General features: G+C 39.0%; 1 protein-coding gene across 2 annotated transcripts in view; it reads left to right on the top strand.

Annotated features, from left to right (window-relative positions):
- The first annotated feature begins 2935 nt into the window (after positions 1 to 2935).
- Positions 2936 to 24613, top strand: part of FBXO16 (F-box protein 16) — a 54799-nt gene continuing 33121 nt past the window's right edge. For both annotated transcript variants that reach the window (XM_042933884.1, XM_042933883.1), the window contains exons 1-3: positions 2936 to 3042; positions 7666 to 7800; positions 16213 to 16248. In XM_042933884.1, the coding sequence (XP_042789818.1) occupies positions 7702 to 7800; positions 16213 to 16248 (135 nt within the window). In that variant the 5' untranslated portion in view covers positions 2936 to 3042; positions 7666 to 7701. The remainder of the gene's footprint in view (positions 3043 to 7665; positions 7801 to 16212; positions 16249 to 24613) is intronic.

The raw sequence follows: 24613 nt of genomic DNA, 5'->3' as shown, positions 1-24613 counted from the left end.
CTGACCTAGGGATCCGGGGTTGAAGGTGGTCAAGAGTAGGAATACAGGTGTTGAGGGTGGCACTGGGTGCAGATAGTAGTAGGCATCTGACCTGTTGCAGAGCTTCACGCTTAAACAACAGACTAGACAAGATTCTAGCCTAGGAGCAGTTTATATCCCCTTTGCCAGCACCTTAGTGCACAGGTGGAGATTGTGGTTATTGGTAGCATTTCCCATCTTTTTCTACATAAGCCATTTCAGAGCTGAAAGAGTTCTTAAAGATCATCTAAACTCAACCTCTCATTTTTCAGACGAGGAAAATAGCACTCAGAAGGGTTAAATGACATCCAAAGTCACACAGCTTTTTAAGAAAAAGTCTGGATTCATTCAAGGCCAGGCAGTTCTTTTTTACTATACTGTTTTCCTTTTCGTCCCATTTCAAGCTAGACTTAATAGGCATCATCTTGTTCTGTTGATAGCCATGGAACTTAAAGTATATTGATCCTGTTGCACAACAATGTGAATGTACTTGCCACTATTCAACTGTACATTTAAACAATGGCTAAAATGGTAAATTTGTGTTAAGTGTATTTTATCACAGTTTTTAAAAGGCACTGAATAAGTGTTAAATAAGCAATGAGTATTGAGCTTAGGCAGCCATAAATATAGTTTAACATCAGAAGGTGAGCTATGGGGAAAAGCAAAAATTAATATATGAAGCAAATTTTCAATTTTCATAGTAAATACTTGTGCAGTAACAGTTTTGGTTGTTTGTTTGTTTTTTAAAGTAATACTGATCCTCAGGCTGATTCTAAGCAAGACAGTGTGTCCTGTTGAGCCAACACTGGCTCTACTGAGGAGGAGTGAGGAGGCAAATAGTGTATGTAAAAATCTGTATGCGGTATGTACTTCCACATCCCTTGTCCCTGCAGAACCTCTGAAGATGTGCAGCTAGATGTACTATTATGCAATTTACACACCATCCTGTGAAAACTGTGAGGCATAGGACATATCATAGTTCACATGGGAAGTGAGAGTGATGTAGAAATTATCACTGTGTGTGTCAACATGATTAAATCTCAGAAATATAACATTGAAAAAAGTGAACTACAAGATATGTAAATTATGGTATCGCTTTAAAAACAGCCATATTGTTTGAGATCAAACATGCATCTATAAAAAGCATAAAAACTGGAAAAGGAGGCTACACACCAATTTCATAGATGGTGGTTGCCTCTAGGCAAGCAGGGAGGGAAATAAGATCTGGAAAATGTACAAAAGGGGGCTTCAACAGTTAATCACACACATGAAACGGAAATGTTAATATTTTTTAAATTTTTTGTGGGGATTCAAGGGTGTTTCTATGTAGTCTCTACATTTTTCTTTATATTTGAAGTAATGTTGAAGTATTTCAGACATTGAACTGATGTGCTCACTGTGAATATAGCCTGAATGTTGTCATTCAGAACAGAAGGTAAGGAGTGTCTTCAGTTAGATGATAAGGTGCCAGACAAGAGGAAGCCTAGAGAGTGCTGGTTGAGAGGATAGTCAAAAGGGAGCTTATTTTCACGTATAAGATTATTCAAATTAAACAGGGATAACATGAGATGGTTTCTTTTATCCCATCTCTCTTTCATTCCATGTTGTAACCACCAATAGAAAGTCTTTAATGAGTGAGAACTTCGCAGAGAGACACAGCACTCAAACGGAATGTTGTTAAAACTGGTCTCTTGATGAACCCGTTTTGAAACCATAAATGTTAACTGGCAATGCTGCACATGGTAATTTAGTATTGCATCTACTACCTCCCCCGAGGTCTCCACCCCCCACCAAAGGCTTTGTTTACTCATTTATATACAACCTGATCATGTGGAAAAACCACAAAGCTGGAATTCAAACAACCTGGGTTCTAATTTCAGTTTGGCCACTCACAGACCTTTGTTAAGTCAAGGAAAGCAACAATCTCTATGAGCTTCACTCTCCTAAGCTGGAGGTATGCAAATGTTGCCGATTTCAAAACTACAAAACACAATACAAACATAGGTTTACATTTAAGTTGGAGGAGAATATATTCTTACCTATTTTAGGAATGTAAGGTAGTGAAGTTTTGGGTTTTTTTGTTTTGTGTTTGTTTTTGGGATTTTTTGGTTGTTGTTTTTGCTTGCTGCCCATAGGAACTGCTTTATATTTATCATGGAGCTCCTTCTGAAATTTTGAATTTTTGGTTGTTTTCTAGCACTTGTTAATAGTTCTATCACAACAGTTATCAGTGTGGGCCTTATATTAGGTATTTACACATTGCATCTTCCAGTCTTCCTCATTTTTTTTATCCTTGTGTTCTCACCCTGCCCTTTATTACGTGGTGCATATTAAATAAATTTAATTAGACTGGATTGTAAAATTTTCTAAATTTGGAGTTATTCTTATTAAGCCATGCCATCTGCTGGTTCTCCGGTGTATCTGTCAGTCAGCCTGAATTCCTCTTGAAATTCAGGATGAAGCATTTGTGAATTTGTGTGTTGGGCAATTTTCCCATGTCCTCCCACTTCCTTTTGCAGGTGCTTTTCTTTAATTGAACCAGTCGCGAATTCTTTTTCCTCCTACCCTCTTTTACCTGTTGGCCACTCTTAAAACCTGGAAAAGTGGAGTTTGCATTTCGGAGCCTCGGAATGACCAGGGAAATATAATTGGGCATGCTCAGTTGGTTGTCCTGATTTGGAACACAAATATGTCTTGAGTGCCTGTCAATTCTGTTTGTTTCAGGATCAGATGCATTTTCCTCCCAGCATTATATTGGGAGATTGCAGCCCCTCCCAACCTCTTGCGCTCTTGCTTTTTAATTTTATCCATGTGCCCAATTTTGGAGCCAGCCCTTCTGAATCTCTTGGCCAATCAAGAGACCACACATTGTTGCCTAAGAGACCCCGGATGCCAGCGAAAGGATTTATAGATGGTGATTGGACTACTGACTGGAAAGAAGGGTGGGGGCTGGACAGAGTCAAAGGAAAAGCTGCCATGGCAACACCAGAGCTTGAGGCTTGAAGAAGAAGATGAGCTAAAGAGGTGAGAGCAGTGGGCAGTGCATGAAAAAGATGGAGACTTTTTTGAGAGCTCCATTCTAAGATCCTCCTGGGCCTCTCACAAGCCTTGTTAGTGTTCCTGGGGATTACATTTCGCTCCGTTTCAGCTGCAGTTAAAGTACCAGATGCCTCGTACTTGCGAAATTAACAACAACAATTATTTCTATACCTAGCAAACACTCGCTCTTTGTATTGCAGTATAGTTTTTGCTTTGTCTCTACCCAGTTGAATGAAAGATGAATTCGTATTTAAATCTGACTATACCTTGTTGCCTGATAATTTCCTGATACTATCTGAGATCTTCTCTGATGATACTGCAGTGCACAATGAGTTGTGTGTTGGCAGAGAAACTCAGTCTTATTCTCTGTGTATTCCAAATAAAAATCCGATAACCTTGAGTATAATTCCAGTGCTCAATTCATAATGTTCTGAGTTTTATCCTACATTCCTATTAGTTTTCGTCTTTAAACTGCTTCCCCACTATTGTATTCATTCAGTTGATTTAACCAATATTTGAGTACCAATTATGTAGTACTGGGATTCAGATTCATGTGAGCAATGTAAGAAAATGACATGAGCCAAGAAGCCTCAGAATTTTGTACTAGTTGTTTTGTACCAAAGTTCAGTGTGTCTGGGCGGATAGTGCACGGTGTGAGGGGCTGGGAGATGAGGCTGAAAAGGTCAATTGAGGTAAATTCTTAGTGGACCTAGACTTCCTTGCTAAGGAGTCTGGTTATGCTGTAGCCCTCAGAGAGCCTCTGGAAGTTTTTGAGCTGAAAAGTGACACAATCAACTGGTCCTTCAAAAAATACTTCCATTAGTAGATTGGTGGTTACCAGAGGCTGGGAGATGGGGAAAATGGGGAAACATTGATCAAAGGGTACAAACTTTCAGTTATAAGATGAGTAAGTTCTGGAGATCTAATGTCCAGCATGGTGACTATAATTAATAATAATGTTTTATACTTGAAACCTACTGAGTAGATCTCAAGTGTTCTCACCACACACACACACACACACACACACACAAATGGTAGCTATGGGAGATGATGGATGAATAATACTTTGTAATCATTTCACAATATAAACATACACCAAAACATTAAGTTGTACATCTTAATTACATACAATTTTTATTTATAAAAAATAAAACAAAAAAGCAACCCTTTCTGACAGTAGATTGCATGGTATATTAAAGCAGAGACTCTTATCTTTGTACCCCCTAACTCAGGGCTAATAGGTCCTTAGTATAATTGAATAATGGTGACAGTGTGAAGAATGGCTCAGAAAATGGGATTGGAGATTTGTGACCACTGTAACTTTACCAGAGGACCCATCCTTGCTGTTGGGCATGGAACTAGAACCATACCATACATTGGGGGTTAGGGCCAAAGACCCTCTATCTTCCTTTTTATTCAAAGAAAACTTAAAGGTCAACATTCCAGGATGGCAATTAAGGTGGAAAGAGGTCACACACACACACACACACACACACACACACACACACAAAACAGCAAGCTTTATATGTGGAAGGAGAGGAAGACAACTTGCTTTGTCTTGCTGAAAGATTGGGGATAGTTATTTCTTGTGCATGTTATATACAAGTGTCTGTCTTGTAATAGTACTGAGTGTTTATACCATGAACATGTGTGTGCATGCAGATATGTCTACTGCGGGAGGAGGAAAAAAACACAAAAGGATAATGATGAAGGCAAGGGCAGGACAACCCCATTTGAATGCTTCAGCAGAACTGTATTACCAAGAGGGCTGTTTCTCCTGGCCAGACCTATCTCCTTAAAGCCAAGTTAATTGAAGAGAAGCTAATTTAAATAATTTCTAGCTGTTAGGCACCAGGAAAAAGAGAATAGCCAGTGCAGGGCCTTAGGGAGGCCCAAGAGAAGTTACTTTGCCCTAATTCAGAAATTGTACCTAGCTTGTTTCCTATACAAACTGGAAAGTTCTCAGCTTACAGCAGGAATTTTTCACCTGGGGTAAGCAAAATGTTATATTCATGTGCATTTTTCTACAGAAAGGATTCCTAGCTGTTATCATATTCTCAAATATCTTTATGGCCCTCAAAAAAAAGATTAAAAATAACAACTGGTTTAAAGAGAAAAAAGGTCAGACATAAATAAGAACAATACAAAAAGAAATATGTAATTTTTAACTGGGCGGATCTAGGCTCCGAGACCATGCTTTGTATCTATAATTTGCCCACTCACATACTTTTATAGCTGCCAATTAATAATACTGTAATGAAATAATTTCCTATACCTTTTGCAATTTGGCTAAACATGTGTGACTCAGATAATAGCTGTTAGAGGTAGGGAAGAACGTGAGTGCTGATCTGGGTCCTCTTTATATCAGTGGTATGGTGGCAGTAGGCTACTGCCAAGAAGGAATTGTGTAATGATGACCTTGTGGTTTTAAAATATTGGCTTTCTCTTCAGCTATAACTCAACCCTAAGAGAGAATATTACCTGTCGAGTGAAAACCTCAAAGATTTCAGATCTAGCATTTGGGGGAGCCCCATATCAGCCGAAAAGTAATGTTTTTTTTTTTTTTTAATTGTCCAAATTGTCCAGCCTTTGCTACCGTAGAGTAATTTTTGGAGCCCATAAATCAGGCACGCAAGCCCTAGCTTCCTCGGTCACTACTGCTTTTTAATATGCAACCCATCTTTAAAGAACAAGGAAGGCAGAAGCAAACAGAAACACTGAGGATATATATTGAAACTACCATCAGTCTGCTTCAAATGGTTTCCACCTTAAAATATTTTGCTATGGTTCTCTAATGGGTTTTGAGACACTCTGTAAATGACAGGAAGTTCTAAGAAAGGTTGCAAGGAAGCTACCACTTCTTGAGACCACTCATCTGTCAGACACTCTGCTGGACCAGTTTAATCTTCAAAACAGTGGTTGATGGTAGATGCAGATAGATTAAATGCTCACATAGATTGGGGGTCCCTGTGTGGCTCATGCAGTTAAGCATCCAACTCTTAATATCTGCTCAAGTCGTGATCTCATGGTTCATGAGTTCACGCCCCAAGTTGGGCTCTGCACTGACAGTGCAGACTCTGCTTGGGATCCTCTCTCTCCCTCTCTCTGCCCCTACCCTTCTCTCTCTGTCTCTCAAAATAAATAAATAAACATTTTTTATAAAATGCTCAGATAGATCGAATAACTTGTAAAAAGTTATACAGCTAGTAGGTTTTAGAGCCAGGATCAAACTTGTATGAGGTAAAAAGTTTTGTAATTTTTTAATGTAAGCAAATGTAATATTTTCAATGAAGCAAATAAGTGAAAGAGGAAATTTATTGCAAGAATATCAGGTGGCTCACAAAATGGACAAGAAAAGACAGGGGGCTTCTGAGGGGTGAGGCAGTGGGAGCAAATTAACAGAACATCAGTGCTATTGTGAACAACCCTTCAGTTGTTAGGTAAGGATGAACTAGCACCAGTCCAGCTGGCCTAGCTTGGTTTTATGACCCCATCTTGCCTGGGAAAGGGGAAGCCACCTTGATGAACCAACCCAGCAGACTCTAAACGATGAGAAGAAAGTAATTCTTCATGGAAATTAAAGTGTTTGTTTTCTTTTTTAATTTTTTTAATGTTTATTTATTTTTGAGAGAGACAGAGCATGAGCAGGGGAGGAGCAGAGAGAGAGGGAGACACAGAATCCGAGACAGGCTCCAGGCTCCGAGCTGTCAGCACAGAGCCCGACATGGGGCTCAAACTCACAAACCGTGAGATCATGACCTGAGCCGAAGCCGGACACTCAACCAACCGAGCCACCCAGGCACCCCTAAAGGGTTTTAATCAAATGAAGGCAGACATATACTGGGCATCTAAAAATAGCACATTTTCCAACCCAAATCTGTCCATCTCTAAAGGCTTGGCTTTGTCCATTACACCATTCTACTTTTTTTTTTTTTTAATTTATTTATTTTGAGAGAGAGAGGGAGAGAAAGTGCACATAAGCAGGGAAGGGCAGAGAGAGAGAATGAGAGAGAATCCCAAGCAGGCTCCACACTCAGCGCAGAACCTGACGCAGGGCTTGATCCCACAACCCTGGGATCATGACCTGAGCCAAAAGCAAGAGTCGGACACTTAACTGACTGCACCACCTAGGTGCCCGTACACCATTCTACTTCTTAAATATGGTGTCAAGCTAGAACCCTTGTTACTTAGAGATCAGAAGGAGGAGAGGAAGAAAGACACAGGGGCAAAGATGGAGTGCTTTATACTGCACTATGATTTTATAAGTTAAAATACTTCTTTTTGGCAAATGGGGTATATTTTTACCTGGGAATGATTTTAAACAGACCTGATCTGATTTCTAGTTCCAGCAGTTCCTGCTTCTGTAAACTTTGGCAGGGTGTATAACTTCGGTGAGCCTCATTTTCTTCATGTGTAAAATGGGCTAAAATCTACAACCTCACCAGATTGTTGTGAGCTTTAATTAAGCATGCATGTAAAGTGCCTGACATGTAAAATGATCCCAGTAAATGTTCTTCCCCCCATTTCCCTCTTTCAACATACTAAAAGATGGCATGGTATTAGTATTTTTCATATTCTGAAGATTATATGATTCATTTCTTCTGATAGGTATGGTTTTTCTTATGGAAAGTATTCAGTTATTTCATGATGGCATTTGCACCTCCAAAAAGCATAGATGGCCCCAAAATGCAGACAAAGATGAGTACCTGGACACCCCTAAACCATCAGCTTTTGAATGACCGGGTAAGTGACCAGAGCTATTTTATCAATGAATCCATGCCTTAAGGTGGGGGGGGGGGGGGAGTATAAAAACGTTAGTTATCAAAATATGAACAGGAATTGTTTAGGATTGTGTAATGGGTTAAAATAAAAGAGAGATGTAGGATTTTTTCCAAAAGCTTTTATTGAGCTCTTGCTATATGGGCAAAGCTGGTTGTAGACAGAATCTTTGCCCATGATGACAATGTCTTAGATTTGCTCTTTCCTCTACTGTCGCTGCTCCTCTCTCTCTCTCATCCCAAGTGCCTTTTTTCTCCCATCACTGGTTCTCTGCTAGAATAGCCAGGAATGAGAGAGAAGAGGGTACTCTGTGAGGAGTTCCCCAAAAAGATTTTCTTGCTATAGTTGCAGTTACTGGATAATGGTGGACATTTAACCAAATAAATAAAATGAGTAAATCTCAACTGATGACTCACATTACTAGGCTTCTCCTAAAAAGTTTCTTTCTTACCTGCATTCTGGGGAAGCACGAGTAGAATACACCAAAGGATTGCAGAGATGGGAAGCTTAGTATCATGCTGGGGTGTGAGATTGGCCAGCCTCTGGGGATTTCCATTCCTGCTTCAGTTGGAGGCAGAATTTACCAACAGGCCTGTGAGCTCCTATTATCAATACCTATCCCAAGGACCACACCTCGTTGGCAGTAAAATACAATCAACATCAATAAAACTGATTTCATTATCTTGCTCCTACACACCAGTTCCTCCTCCTGGTAAAAGGCATCACTTTACACCAAGTCACTCGAGCCAGAAATCATCCTTCTCCCTGCCAGCTCTGGGTTGGTTTTCCCCAATTTACAAGCTCATAACTTAGCCTGTTATTGATGGCATAGAAGACATTACTGTTTCATAGTAAAACACAAGATTCTTGGAGAGACAAAGAGCTTCATTACTCACAGTGCAGCAAGCAGCTGTAGCATCATGTTTGCATTGTTTCTTGCCCACCTTGTCCCACAAGAATGCTATAGAAGGCCCAGAAAAATACTACACACCATGGATTTGTAGCACAAACCCTTACTGAGGAACAGTAAACCCACTGCTTTTCTTTCTTTCTTTTTTTTTGATCCAAGTTAGTTAACATATAGTGTAATAATGATTTCAGGAATAGAATTTAGTGATTCATCACTTACATATAACATTCAGTGCTCATCCCAAGTGCCCTCCTTAATGCCCATCACCCATTTAGCCCATCCCCCCACCCAACACCCCACCAGCAACCCTTAGTTTGTTCTCTGTATTTAAGAGTCTCTTATGGGTTGTCTCCCTGGTTATTTTTTTTGTCTTATTTTTGCTTCCCTTCCCTTATGTTCATCTGTTTTGTTTCTTACATTCCTTATATGAGTGAAATCATATATTTGTCTTTCTATGACTGACTTATCTCGCTTAGCATAATACACTCTCATTCCATCTATATTGTTGCAAATGGCAAGATTTCATTCTTTTTGATCACCAAGTAATATTCTGTTGTATATGTATATACCACATCTTCTTTATTCATTTATCAGTCAATGGACATTTGGGCTCTTTCCATACAATGGACATTTGGGCTCTTTCCATACTTTGGCTATCATCGATAGCACTGCTATAAACATTGGGGTCGTGTGCCCCTTTTAATCAGCATTTTTGTATCCTTTGGATAAATACCTAGTAGTGCAGTTGCTAGGTCAGAGGGTAGTTCTGTTTTTAATTTTTTTTTTTTTAATTTTTTTTCAACGTTTTTTATTTATTTTTGGGACAGAGAGAGACAGAGCATGAACGGGGGAGGGGCAGAGAGAGAGGGAGACACAGAATTGGAAACAGGCTCCAGGCTCCGAGCCATCAGCCCAGAGCCTGATGCGGGGCTCGAACTCACGGACCGCGAGATCGTGACCTGGCTGAAGTCGGACGCTTAACCGACGGCGCCACCCAGGCGCCCCTATTTGCCTTATTTTCAATCTTAAGGGAAAAGCATTTAGTTTTTTATGATTAAATAAAGTGTTAGTTGTTCACAAATACTCTTTATCAAATTGAGGACATTCTCTTAACCGACTGCGCCACCCAGGCGCCCCTGTTTTTAATTTTTTGAGGAACCTCTATACTGTTTTCCAGAGTGGCTGTACTAGTTTGGAAGGAATCCATTGCTTTTGTAGTAAGCAGTAAGCAAGTCTGCTCTTGGTCCCAAAAGGAGACAGTACCTCATTACTCAAAGTTGCCTTGCTCCAAACATAACTTGGAGAAATGGCCCAAGGAAAGAGCAATGACTCTCAGTATTCCAACACATTTAGGAGTATGAGAAGGAGGCCCAGGGAGGTATTTCTTCCAGCACCCCCTCATTTCCATATCCAATTCATTTTCAAGTTCTAGGAGACTTCCTTTTCATCCAGGGCTCTCTCCATTATTCATCTATATGCCTCCAGCTTCACCTTGTCAGTTCACACTCTCATCACCCTTTGCCTGATGCAGTGCTGTAACCCCTAACTGGCTTCACTCCCTCTAGTCCTACCAGTCCATCTTCTGCACTGGTCCCAGGATGATTTTTTCTAAAATACCAAACTAAAAAAATTAAAATAAACATAAATAAAATTTTAAAGTAAAATACCAAGCTAATCCTATTATGTAAAACTGATAACACACCCTGCTCCAAAGAGTAAATTCCAAACCCCTACACATAGCATTGAGGATCTTTCTTAAGTTGACCTCAGCCAACCTCTCGGTTCCTACCCCTGCCACTGCTTCCTCCCATCCTATGTCCAGGCTAACTAAGTGGCCTCCAGATGAGCCATTGTTGCCCCCTCTAAGCACTAACTCCAATACGATTTTCTCTGGAAAGCCTCCTCCTGCTTGCTTTTCTTTGCTCTCATCACTGTTTACCAACTTTCCCACTCAACTGCAATGTGTTGAGTTGAGATTCTGTCTTTTCTCTCTGTATTTCCAGTGCCTGATAACATTCCTGAAGCACAAAAGATGGAGTCAGAATTCAGCCATCCTCCCTGGGACCTCCTTCAACTGACTCTCTTGCCTTCTAGTTCCTAAATCCCTCCTTTCTTAGTCTGGATTTGACCCTTGCCCTCTAAACCTAACTGATGTGCTAATCACTCTGGCAAAGCAAGAGCTTCAGTCCTGACCCCTCCTGTTCAGTACTTTCCTGTTTCTACTCTTCTGGTGTGAAACCTGAGTGACTTTGGGAGACAGATAAGCAGCCAGCACAGCAATCAGAACAGTGAGAAATAAAAGGGAGAGAGACTGAAAAGGAAAAAGATTTTTAAAAAAGTGAGGAAAGAAGAATGAGACATAGAATAAAAGGAGGGACCAGGAGAAACAAAAGGAAGGCAGAGAATGAGAGAGAGAAATCCAGCCTTCATCTGGCCATGAACACAAGTCTATTGGGAGTATTTTTTATTCAGCTCAACAACTGTTTATTGAGCACCTGTTTGTAAATGTTCTTAACTTTCCAACAGTTTATATAACAGCTTCTCTGCTTTCCCCCCAAAAGTTCAATGTTTAGATTTGAAATCTGTTTCCACATAGAATTGTGAAGATTTTACACATATGTGAAAAAGTGACTTGAATTGAAATACATATTTGTTGGATGCCTTGATTTTCAGAAATTTTCTTTGAAAAATTGGAAGTCTTGATCGATTTAGCAGCTATGGAGAAAAAAATATCTTAGTTGCCTGATTGCCTGTTGCAGGTTGGTTAACTAGAGAAGCAGACTCTGGTATAGCATATAGAGCATCCACTGTGGAAGGCTTTCTGGATCAGCACTAAGGAAGGGAAAGGAGTAGAGGTAGGTGAGGGGGGAAAGGGAGGAGAAGGGAGAGAAGGTCGCAAGTTTGAGGCCTGGCACTGTAGCCACCAGCCTTTATACTTCCATATTGGGGCGCCTAGCTGGCTCAGTCAGTGGAGCATCCTACCCTTGATCTTAGGGTCATGAGTTGGAGTCCCACACTGGGTGTAGAAATCACATACATACACTTCTACACCGACCATTCAGTAGATGCTAGCTGCCCCATGGAAGAGCCTGACCTTGGACAAAGCAGAGCTCTCAACCTCATGGTTAACAGCCAGCAGCACTCCCCAACAGGTGGAATAAACCCAGGGCAGTGCATCACAGCAAGCATTACATTGTCTTATCTTGGTCGTTGAAAAGCTTTTGTCTAGAAATGATAATTTCTAGAGACAATATTTATTTTGTTCTTTAGAGCTCTCATTTTTTACCGCAAATTACTTTTCGGTTTAGTTAGATTTTAGTTTGGAGTAAAATTATTTTTTTAAATCTTTTCATGTATACACATATGTATGTATTTATATAAATGTGCATAGACACACACATAAAATTTGTATATGGGTATACCAAACTATTAATAGTCGTTTCCCCCAAAGAGGTGGATGGCACTGGGGGAGGTGGTCCTGTAAAATGAAAGCTTTCATTTTTTGCTTTACATAGTGCAGTAAAATTACAAATCTTAAAACAATTTTAAAATTATGTAAATAAAAATAAAGAACAGTAACTCTGGGAATTGGAAATTCTGGTTTCAGATCACCGATAATTTCCTGCATGACTTGAATAAGTCATTTACTTTCTCTGGGTTTTACCATCATCCTTTATAAAATGAGTATGTTCAAAAAAAATAAATAAATAAAATGAGTATGTTCGACCAGATTACCTTGGAGGTTGCTTCCAGATCTAACATTCTAACTGTGCAAAAAGTATTAAAAAACAGATACCAAGGATACAGCTGGCCAGAAGGTGTCCACACAATAATTTCAAGGAAAGAAATTCTTCTTTTTTTTTTTTTAATGTTTATTTATTTTGAGAGATGGAGAAAGCATGAGCAGGGGAGGGGCAGAGAGAGAAAGGGAGAGAGAGAAACCCAAGCAGGCTCTACACTGTCAGTGCAGAGCCCAGCACCGGGCTTGATCCCACAAACCGTGAGTTCATGACCTGAGCCAAAACCAAAAATCAGACACTTAATCCACTGAGCCATCCAGGTGCCCCTCTACACTTCTAAAACAGGGCATTTGTCATTAATGACCACTGTAATTTTGAGGTCCTGTTTTCTGTTTTTGTTTTAATTTTGTCTTTCTTCAATTCTGTAGTAATATGTAAAAGACATAACTATTTCAGACTGAAACAGGATCATAGACTTTATTTTAAGTTTTTATTTAAATTCCGGTTAGTTAACATACAGTGTAATATTAGTTTCAGACGTACAATATAGTGATTCAACACTTCCATACAACACTTGGTGCTCATTGGGTCACGGGATTTTAACTTCACAGCAGACTTTAAGCAGAGAGATTGAATTCAAATTTGGGTGTCTAAAAAATAGCATGATCAGCATAGGCAAATGTAACAGATTTCAAATTAATTTAGGCATTATGATTTTTAAAGGAAGAATGTTTTAAACATACACATTTCTTTGCCATCTAGTGGTTTTTTTAATTTTCTTTTTTTTTTTTTTAAGTTCATTTAATTTATTTTTGAGAGAGAGAGAGCAAGCCAGGGGAGGGGCAGAGATAGAGAGGAGAGAGAGAATGCCAAACAGGTTCTGCACTGTCTGTGCAGAGCCCAATACGAGGCAAAGCTGAAACCAAGAGTCAGTTGCTTAACAGACTGAGCTACCCAGGCGCTCCACCATCTAGCGTTTTAATTGAAAGTAACCAACATTTCTTTTCAAGTACAGTTTACAAATGTAGTACAGTACATGTTAAAAGGGTGTTCTGAGAAAAACACCTAGTTGCCATCAATCAGTCATAATTTAGGAGCCCCTAAATGTCTTACTCCTACACTGTAATGATGTCACATGGTGAAATATGTAACTTCAGTGTCAACAGACTAAAATACAACCTTAGGATTTTGACTTAACAGCAGGCTCTGAGTAAACTGTGATATAAACAGACTGCAGTGTTCTGCGAGGAAAGAAGATCCATTTTAATATTTCTATTTTGAGTAAATACTTTGTTTTCCAGCTCTTTAAGACGATGAACCTGATTGCAAATCTTGGGAATGAAGACTTGCTCCAAACCAGAGAGTATAAGATTCTGAGTCTGACTGAGGACCTGACAAATAGCATGTCCCAAATTATATTTCTTGCAAGGGTAGAACAAGAACCATATCTGAGCTTGTCTAGTGGTTTTCCTCTCCCCACTCATTCCCATCCGTTTCTACTTGGGTCTAGATGCCTTTGGTAAGAACTGGATTTGCTTGGACCCGCTTAGACTTGGTCATTGGCTCTCTAAGGACTATTGTTTTAGCCTGAGTGACACTCCCCACCTCCCACCCCATTCCTTTCCTCCTACCTTCTTGCTGACTCTTCTCTCCCCTTCAAGTCAGTGCCCCTTTGTTTCCAAATGCCCCGTATTGTCATTGGGCACCATGATGGTCATCTCATCCTCCTTTTGAAAGGAGGTTGTGGTCTTGGAATCTAACCTTTTCTTATTCCCACTGTAAGGCCCAAGTATGGGCAGCAGTTCATTGTGAAAATAGGGCTGGGAGTCAGGACAGGGGAGACCAAGGTTTAGTGAGGAACCCAATACAGAGTTGAGCTGAACAGACAGACTGGAACCAGTGATTCTTAAAAAATTATAAATGTAATCCTTCAGGCCTCTGCTTGTCCTCTCTAACATAAGGAAATGAAAAGCTCTTAGGGATTCCTTTTAGCTTTAAAATTCTATGACTTTTGAAGCTTTTTTATTGTTGTTCAATCAGCAGATGCTCGTTGAGGGCCTGCCATGCAACCCATACAGATTATAGAGAAATCTGTAATCCACATGGGAACATAAAATGACTGGAAGCAACTAGAGAGCCATAGCAAACCCTATAAACCCCAAGTGGAGTGTGGGCTATAAGTGGAATATGAGTTGAGAGGAGCCAGATCCCTAGATATCAGAGAAGTGCTGGTGCTGGTGACTTGGATTGGGCGAGAGATGATTGACAGGCTTTGGTTAGATAGAGGGCGAGAGTCCAGGAAATATTTGAATCCAGATTTTTAAATCTTCTGTATTCTATAGGTTCTCTTCTGTTTTCATCTAGAAATCCTGAGTTTATCTGTTGCCATTATTTGAGAGTCCTAATAGCCCAGGTGACAGTTAACAGGGGGAAGGGGAGAAGGGCATTCTTTTTCTTCTTCTTTAATGTGTGAAAAGTGTTTACCTGTGATGTGTGAGATCTTCTGGCCAGGAGCAAAACCGATGTTTCACAGGCCATGAGGTTTCTGTTGGACCAATTATTTCAATTCTTATTTTCCTATGCCCTTTGAAACTAGAGTTTGAGAGTCTAAAAAAGGAAGGAAAGCATTATCTGTTAGAACATAAAACCAGCTCCTCACCCTCCTCCGCAAAAAGGGAAGAAATAGGCCTTAGCTTCTCTCCAAGGGGGAACATTCTTACAGGGCTGGAAAATCTAGGCAGTGCTAAGAGGAAGGGAGAAACATCAATCCCAATTTTGAAAGCTGCCAGTGGGGGTGTGTGTAGGAGTGAGAGAGACATTCATGTCTGCTCATGACTCTCCCTTGCTTCCTGTCTCCATAACTCCCTCCTCTGCCACACATTCTCACATCAGTCTCCTTCCCTCATTCATTCTAATGCACACATGACTCCTGAAACCAATACTACACTGTATGTTAACTCATTTGAATTTAAATAAATTGATTAAATTAAAAAAACAATACACACATGACTGATGCTCAGAAAAACACCTCTGCGCTAACATATAAATCCATCCACATTGCACTGATACATCCATAAGGATATTCATTATCCAGCAAACACAAGTATCTGAGTATCTGTAATATGCTTTGCACTCTATACTGGAAATGTAAAAAATGGATCAGACGTGGTTTCTGTCCTAAATAGTCTATAATAACAAACCTATACAGATAAACACTGACTTGTATGTCCAGAGGTGTACATAAACACATTTCTAAGCCCACAGACATTTCAGTGCAGGTACACCCACTGAGGGGTGTACATACCAAGATATAAAAACAGAGCTGTTCATTCATAAATTTCACAGGTTCTCGTACGGTTGGTATTTGGGGGAGGATCTCTATTTTCCTGTTTTTCCTTTATCAGGTCTTTCATCTCTTTTCAAATTCTAAAATTGATTTCACTTTACAATTCCATTCTTTTCTTATTTCTTGCCTTTAAAAAAAAGGATTACTTTTTCTTTAAGATGAATTATTCCCCATGGATAAACTGAAAAAAATGATACCTTCCCCAAGTTAAAAATAAGTAAAATACCCTCTCAGGAATGAAATCTGTCTTTTTATACTCAGTTGGTACAGTCAAAAGACTGTCAATTTTTATTTATTGATACTTTAATGATGTCTTTCTTACAATGGGTATTTTGAACCATGAAATATAAAACCATTCCATTCTTTTTTATTTATTGCAGGTATTTGAAGAAAGAAGAGCTCTGCTTGGAAAATGGGTAACCATTCAAAATATAGTTACTTCAATATTATGTTATGTCACATTATCATAGAGCCCAAAGAATTCAGTTTGAACATAAACATAACTGAACACTTATTGCCTGAGAAATTTAACTGGTACCATCTGTGTGAATCGGTTAGGGTTCTACACTCATGAAGTAGGGTTCCATCTCTCACAAAACAGCGTTCAGAAAGGTGAGTTGGGATATGAGACGACCACTTAGTAACCAGCACGGTTCATCCATTGAGCTGCTTAGCATCCATCTACACCCTTCTGCCTCTATTTAAATTTCCAAAGGAAAGCTGTAACAACTTTATGCTTTTATTTAACAAGGTACCACTATTCGTTACACAACTGAAAACTTTCTCACCCTTTCCTCAAGGGAGACACAGAGTCCCCGTGGTCATTGTCCTTCCCTGGGTCATGATCAAACTCTAAGCAGTGTTTACTACTCATCAGATTCCTCTCTGAGCCCCACCTGTCTCTACCACCCAAGAGAACTGAAAGCATACAGTCATGCCAAAATGTGTACATGAATGTTAATAGCAGTATTATTCCTAATACTCAGAGTGTAAATACCCAAATATCCATCAACTGATGAATAGATAAACAAAATGTGGTCTATTCTTTTTTTTTTTAACTTTTTTAAAATGTTTATTTTTGAGAGAGAGAGACAGAGCATGAGTGGGGAGAGGAGCAGGGAGAAAGGGAGACATAGAATCCTAAGTAGGCTCCAGGCTCTGAGCTGTCAGCACAGAGTCCAATGTGGGACTCAAACCCACAAACTGTGAGATCATGACCTGAGCCAAAGTCATATGCTTAACTGACTGAGCCACCCAGGTGCCCCAAAATGTGATCTATTCTATGGTAGACTATTATTCAGCCTTAAAAGGGAAGGAAATCCTGATACCTGCTACCACATGGATGAACTTTGAAGGCAATATGCTAAGTGAAAGAAGCCAGACACAAAAGGACAACTATTGTATTGATTCCACTTATATAAGGTACCTAGAGTAGTCAAATTCATAGAGACAGCAAGTAGAATAGAGATTACCAAGGGATGAGGACTTATTATTTAACAAGTACAGAGTTTCAGTTTGGGAAGATGAAAAAAGTTCTGCAGATGGATGGTGGTGATGGTACATTACAACAGTGTAAATGTACTTAATGCCACAGAACAGTACACTTAAGAGTGGTTAAAATGGTAAATTTTATGTTACATTTATTTTGCTAAAATTTTTTAAAGGTAAGAAAATTTTTAAATTTTTTGAAAGGTAGGAGAAAGGAATAAAGTAATGATACATGCTACAACATGGATGAACCTTAAAAATAATATGCTAAGTAAGGGGCACCTGGGTGGCTCAGTTGGTTAAGCATCCAACTGTGGCTCACGTCATGATCCCATAGTTTGTGAGTTCGAGCCCCATATCAGGCTCTGTGCTGACAGCTCAGACCCTGGAGCCTGCTTTGGATTCTGTGTCTTCCTCTCTGTCTCTGCCCCACCTCCCCCCTCAAAAATAAATAAACATTGAAAAAATTTTTTAAAAATAATAATATGCTAAGTGAAAAAAAAACAGACATAGAGGCCGCATACTGTATGATCCCATTTATATGAAATGTCCAGAATAGGCAAATCCATAGAGACACAAAATAGATTAGTGGTTTCCAAGAGCTGGGGGAATGACTCTAATGGGTACAGGCTTTCTTTGGGGAGATAATGAAGATGTTCTGGGGGCGCCTGGGTGGCTCAGTTGGTTGGGCATCCAACTCTTGATTTCAACTCAAGTGGTGATCTCATGGGTTTGTGAGATTGAGCCCCACATGGGACTCTGCCACTGATAGCAGAGCCTGCTTAGGATCCTCTCTTTCCCTCTCTCTCTGCCCCTCCTCTGCATGTGCTCACTCTTTCTCTCTCTCTCAAAATTAATAAATACACATTAAGAAGAAAAGAGGGGCATTCACTTTCAAATATCCCCTCTCTATAAGGAGAGCTTTTCTACTATTCTTCTTTTCTAATCTTATACTCTGTTAAACTTTTGCCTGCTGCTCAAAAAAAAAAAAAAAAAAGTGTTCTGGAAATAGATAGTAGTGTTGACTACACAACCTTCTGAATACACTAAAAGCCACTGACTTGTAAACTTAAAATGCCGAATTTTATGGCATGTGAATTATATCTCAGTTTAGAAAATAAATTAGGATTACTTAAAAAAAAAAAACTATCCGGGGCACCTGGGTGGCTTAGTAGGTTAAGCGTCCGACTTTGGCTCAGGTCATGATCTCACGGTTCGTGGGTTCGAGCCCCGCATCGGGCTCTGTGCTGACAGCTCAGAGCCTGGAGCCTGTTTCAGATTCTGTGTCTCCCTGACCCTCCCCTGTTCATGCTTTCTCTCTCTCTGTCTCAAAAATAAATAAATGTTAAAAAAAAAGAAACTATCCTTAGATTTCTCTAACTCTTGTTACATGTAATATACTTGAAATACCCCATTTTTAAGCATACCGCTAACACTTTTTCCGTAAGAGAGCATCTCTGACTGGAATGTAACTGGACAGGATGCCCTTTCCTATGAGTTACTGAAACTCATTTTCCTAAGGAAAATAGAAAGTTTTAGCCTGCTATAACAGCCTAAAGTTCTTAGGAAAGTTCGGGCTGCTATAACAAATTACATAGATTGGGTAGCATATAAACAGCAGAAGCTTATTTCTCATAGTTCTAGAGGCTGGGAAGTCCAAGATCAAGGCATGGGCAGATTCAAGTCTGGGAAGATCCCACTTTTTGATTCATAGATGGCCTTCTTTTCACTGTAGCGTCACATGGCAGGAGTGGGGAGAGAACTCTCTGGGATCTCCTTTTTAAGGACACTAACTCATTCATGAAGGCTTTATCCTCATGACCTAATCACCTCCCATAGGCCCCACCTCCTAGTACCATCACCTTGTAGGTTAGGTTTCAACCTATGAATTTTGGAGAGCTACAAACATTCAGTCCATTGCACTAACATAAATACTATGTCTTAATGTTCTTATTTGTTTTAGTTGGTCACCAATTCTTTTTTGTGTTGGTCTACAAGCTCCTGTCTAGGATATTTATTAGCCTAAGTACATTTTTAAAACTTGTATACATAGTATATCTGGAAGGATACACAAGAAAAGAGGCAACATTGGTTTCCCCTAGGGAGAAGGATGAGTCTGGGACAAGGTGGAAGGGACTCCTTTAGCTGAATAGCCTTTTGTACCTTTTGATATTTTTAATCATATGAATGTATTACCTATTCAAAATAATAAAATTTTATAAATATGCTAAAAATTAAGAAATTAAAAACACCAAAATTTTAAACCTAGCAGAGTTTTTCTCATATCCTATTTACATTTTAAACATTTTATTTTTTTTTAATTTTTTTTTATTTGATGTTTATTTATTTTTGAGACATAGACAGAGTATGAACGGGGGAGGGTCAGAGAGAGAGGGAGACACAGAATCTGAAACAGGCTCCAAGCTGTCAGCACAGAGCCCAATGCGGGGCTCAAACCCACGGACTGTGAGATCATGACCTGAGCCGAAGCCAGTCGCCCAACCGACTGAGCCACCCAGGCGCCCCTCCTATTTACATTTTAAAACTAACTTCATACTTGTCACCAACAACTTAAAAAAAGGCTTACTTAGAATAACTGTTTTTACACTATCATTCCAGTGGAAATCCCTGAATTAATATAACCAAGGCCAGTTCAGCCAGTATTTGGTGTGACCAGCTTTTGAATGGTTGGTGGGATTGCTGGTTGTTAAGTATTTTTAATATCACCCTGTATAAAATTCAAGGTCTTTAAACCTTTAAAAATATTTTGTTTATTCTTTTCTTTTACCATAGCTAATAGAAATATATTTGCAAAGATCACTAATTATCTCTCTTCTCCAATAGACTAGTTTATATAGGGAAGGCATAGTTCTGTATCTTGCTCTTTGTACATTTCTTGACACACCCAGACATTTAATAAATACTTTCTAAATGAATAAGTGATAATTACTGGTTTTTCTCTTTTGTCCAACATCAAATTTATACCCCGAATTTACTATGTCATGTGGTAGTCTATATACCTCCACAAAAGCCACATGAATTGAGTTTGAGGAGATTATTTCCAATTTGCCCTATTAATTTTCTATCTCCATTTTAGATTTTTTTTGTTTATGTTTCAGGAAAACCATGAGACTGATAACATAAGAAATGCAGTGCCAGGGTGCCTGGGCAGCTCAGTCGGTTGAGCGTCTGACTCTTGATTTCAGCTCAGGTCATAATCCCAAGGTTGTGGGATTGAGCCCTGAGTTGGATTCCACACTAAGTAATACTTAGCATTACTTAGGCTTTTCATTATAGGGATCAAATATTGGTTTTAAAGCGCAATCTAGTATTAGAAGTAAAGTCATTTTTAAAAATAATCTGGACTGGGGTGCCTAGGTGGCTCAGTTGGTTAAGCGTCCAACTCCAGCACAAGTCATGGTCATATGGTTCATGCATTTGAGCCACGCATCAGGCTCTTTGCTGACAGCTTGAAGCCTGGAGGCTGCTTCAGATTCTGTGTCTCCCTTTCTCTCTGCCCCTCCCCCACTTCTGCATGTTCTCTCTCGCGTTCTCTTCCCTCCCTTCCTCCTTCTCTCCCCCCCCCCCGCCCCCTGTCAAAAATAAATAAATAAACATTAGAAAAATTTAAAATAATCTGGTCATTGTGAAGTAAGACATAATATAAAACCTATCCAATAATAGTCCAAAATATATTTGGCCATAGAATGTCATTTTTGTTCATACATAAGTGCATAGTCTTATCTGATATTTTGTATAGTAACAAACAAAATAATTAAGAGAAACTGCAAACCTCTTCTACTTTACTGCTCCCTGCTACTACTTAATCCTTTATGTCTTAAATCTTCTCTGCCCTTCAATCCTTGTTAGAAAAGGCAATTGCCTCCCAAGAAAAACAACTCTCCAAAACAAACAGAACTATTTTGGTTGAAAAGAAAGCATCTCAAACTTTTTCTAGGCTTCTGCATTGTTAACAGGAATAGGGGGAAGCCTGGCTGGCTCAGTCAGTAGAGCATGTGACTCTTGATCTCAGGGTTGTAAATTCAAGCCCCATGTTGGGTGTGAAGATTACTTAAAAATAAAATCTAAACAAACAAACAAACAAACAAAAAGAATGTGTTAGAAAGAATTTGAAAAAAGTAGATGGCATCACTTTTAATTTGCTGGCAACAACTGTAATCAGAGCTGAAATTCAAAAGAGAAACAGGAGAAAAAATTTTGTAAATTGCATGATAGGTAAAGATTAATATCTAGGATTGTAAAGCATTTCTACAAATCAATAAGAAAAATACAGATATTCCTATGGGATAATGAGCTAATAGAAGAATGAGAAATATACAAAAATATACAAATGGCCAAAAAACTGAAATTAGAGAAATACAAATTAAAACAATGAGATTCCCAGTCCCTCCCTTTGCCTATGTGACAAAAATTAAGGAGATAGATAATATTCGATATAAGTAAGGACTTATTGGAGAGTAGGAGGATATGCTTAAACACAATTGGAGGAACTGTAAAATGGTAAAGACTTTTAAAAGACAATTTGACAGGATCAATTAAAGTTTTAAAGGCAAATGTCCTCTGAACCTGTAATTCCACTTCTGTGTTTCTGTACTAGAGAAATATTCACACAGGGCATGAAAAGGCATGTTTTGGAATATTGCAGTTGGTTTGTTTTTGGGGTTTTTTTTGGTCTTTCTTTCTTTCTTTCTTTCCTTCTTTCTTTCTTTCGTATTGGAAACAACCTAAATGATATTGGTAGTAAATTGAGTATGTAGATCATGGTATAGCTATAATGAATGGATAAATGAGAAAATGAAAATACTATGAATGAATGAGAAAACAATATGCTCCAGGTTCATTACATATCAGGTCATTTATGGCTATATCTTGTTTGTTTGTTATTTTATTATTTTTAAAAATATTATTTGAGAGAGAAAGACTGAACAGGGGAGAGGGACAGAGGATGAGGGAGAGAGAGAGAGAGAGAGAGAGAGAGAGAGAGAGAGACCATCTCAAGCAGATTCCATGCTCAGCACAGAGCCCAATGAGGGGCTTGATCCCACAATCCCAGGATCATGAACTGAGCCAAAATCAAGAGTTGGATACTCAACCAACTGAGCCATCCAGGTGCCCCCTGTTTGTTTTTTAAACTGCTTAGCAGTATCCCACAGGATAGGTATACTCTAATTTACTTAAGTGTTTCCTTATTGATAGCTATAAGTGTATGCAAATGCATAGAAATGCACAGCGGTGGGTACCTGGGTGGCTCAGTTGGTTAAGTGTCCGATTTCAGCTGAGGTCATGATCTCATGATTCATGGGTTCCAGCCCCACATCAGCTCTGCACTGACAGCTCAGAACCTGGAGACTGCTTTGGATTCTGTGTCTCCCTCTCTCTCTCTCTCTGCCCCTCCCCTGCTATGCTCACTTATGTGTGCGTGCTCTCTCTCTCTCAAATATAAATAAACTTAAAGTGGAATTGCATGGTGGTTATTTCTGGGGAATGGAATGCGATTAGATGGGGAGGAGCAGTTACAGAGGATTTTCATGTTTAATTGTATATGTACCTGTTTGAAACTTTTTAAAAGTTTATTTATTTATTTTGAGAGAGAGAGGGTGGGTGCACAAGTGGGGGACAGGCAGAGAGAGAGAGAGGGAGAGAAAGAATCCCAAGCAGGTTTTGCCCTGTCCACACAGAGCCCAACATGGGGCTTAATCTCATAAACTGTGAGATCATGACCTAGGCTGAGATCAAGAGTTGGATACTTAACCAACTGAGCCACCCAGGCACCCCATGAAACTCTTGAATAATAATGTATCCATACCTTAATTGTGAAAGTCGGTTTTTGGTAACAGGACTCAGAAACTCAACCAGATTGGGACAAATAACCAATAAGCAAAAAATAACAAGCCTTCTTCATTTTGTCCCCCCACTCACAGTAAACTTTTCTTTGCCAGTCTGTGTGAGGTGAGTGGAAACTGATGGCTGTAGCAACTGTCCTGATGTCCTGCAACTGCATTAAGAATCCTTGGAACAACTACTCCAAACACAGGATTTTCACAATTCTGTTAAGTCCAGAAAGCCCTGTAAAAAGGCATTAAAATAATTATAAAATATAATTGTGATAGAACATAACGTAACATAATTGATTTAATGTAATATAATGTAAACAAAGGAACTAACTGTGAAGGGAGGTACCATCTGTGTGATACAGGATGGGAGAATGGTCCTAGCTACTCCCCAAATTTCACATATTGGATCCCTGGCTACAATGTTATGGGTATTTTTACTTGAAAGGAGATTATCGAATTCCTGGACAATTAACTCTTCCGTGGATTATTTACTTTTTGGATTATTCCTAGCACCTTTTAAATTCCAAAGGGATTTCCCCCAACTGTGAAGCGTTCTTCTGAGTCATCAACCCACCTTCAATTGGTAGGAGTTCAAGGAATGCAAATTCATTTTGTATTAGCCTAAACAAACACAATTAGAAAGGAAAATCCCTCGAGGCAAAAAACACCTATCAACGCCAGATATAAATTACCTTTGACCATTATAATCAGGGAAATAAATGAGAAACCAATGTAATTATCTTTTTAATCTCTAGAGGAAAATGTTTTAATGTTTTCTTTTATAGATTTCTTCAGCACTTTATAATCCTAGTGTTCTTTTACATTCATTTTAAATCACTGTTATTCAAGCTGAGCTCATTCTCTTTTTGTGGGCAGCAATGAAAGTAGATGAGCTAACCTCCGTCATTCTAAATGTAATTCCCATCCTTGCCAATGCACAGACATAATTTTATGCTTTTTAATTTAATTGTTTGCATATATATTCTTTTTACACTGATTTAACCCACATACTCATTATTTTTAACATCACTTTGATATTTTATAATAAGCTGCCATGTATAATGAGTCATAAATCCTATTAAGAATTTTATACATAGATTATTTAATCCTCACAACAACCCTACCATTTAGATATAATTATTCCTAATGTATAAATGAGGAAATTGAGAGGTTGTTAGTGGTGGAGCTGGAATTTAGTGATTTATTTCCAAAGAGTATTGGAAATAATAGAATACTGGAAGTAAGACTTCCAATAGTCTCATTACCAAACCCATCATCAATCTGTAATGCCATCCTCTATTAGGCATTTTTGATTATTTCTGATTTTGTGCAGTGATAATAATATCTCATGAAAATTTTTTTTGTAACCATAATCATCCTGGGTCCCCATGTGGCTCAGTTTCTACAGAACCACAGAGCACTGCCTATAAGTCATTTT

The sequence above is a fragment of the Panthera leo genome, chromosome B1, assembly GCF_018350215.1.
Source record: "Panthera leo isolate Ple1 chromosome B1, P.leo_Ple1_pat1.1, whole genome shotgun sequence".
Taxonomy (NCBI): domain Eukaryota; kingdom Metazoa; phylum Chordata; class Mammalia; order Carnivora; family Felidae; genus Panthera; species Panthera leo.
This window is presented reverse-complemented; position numbering and strand designations above follow the sequence as displayed.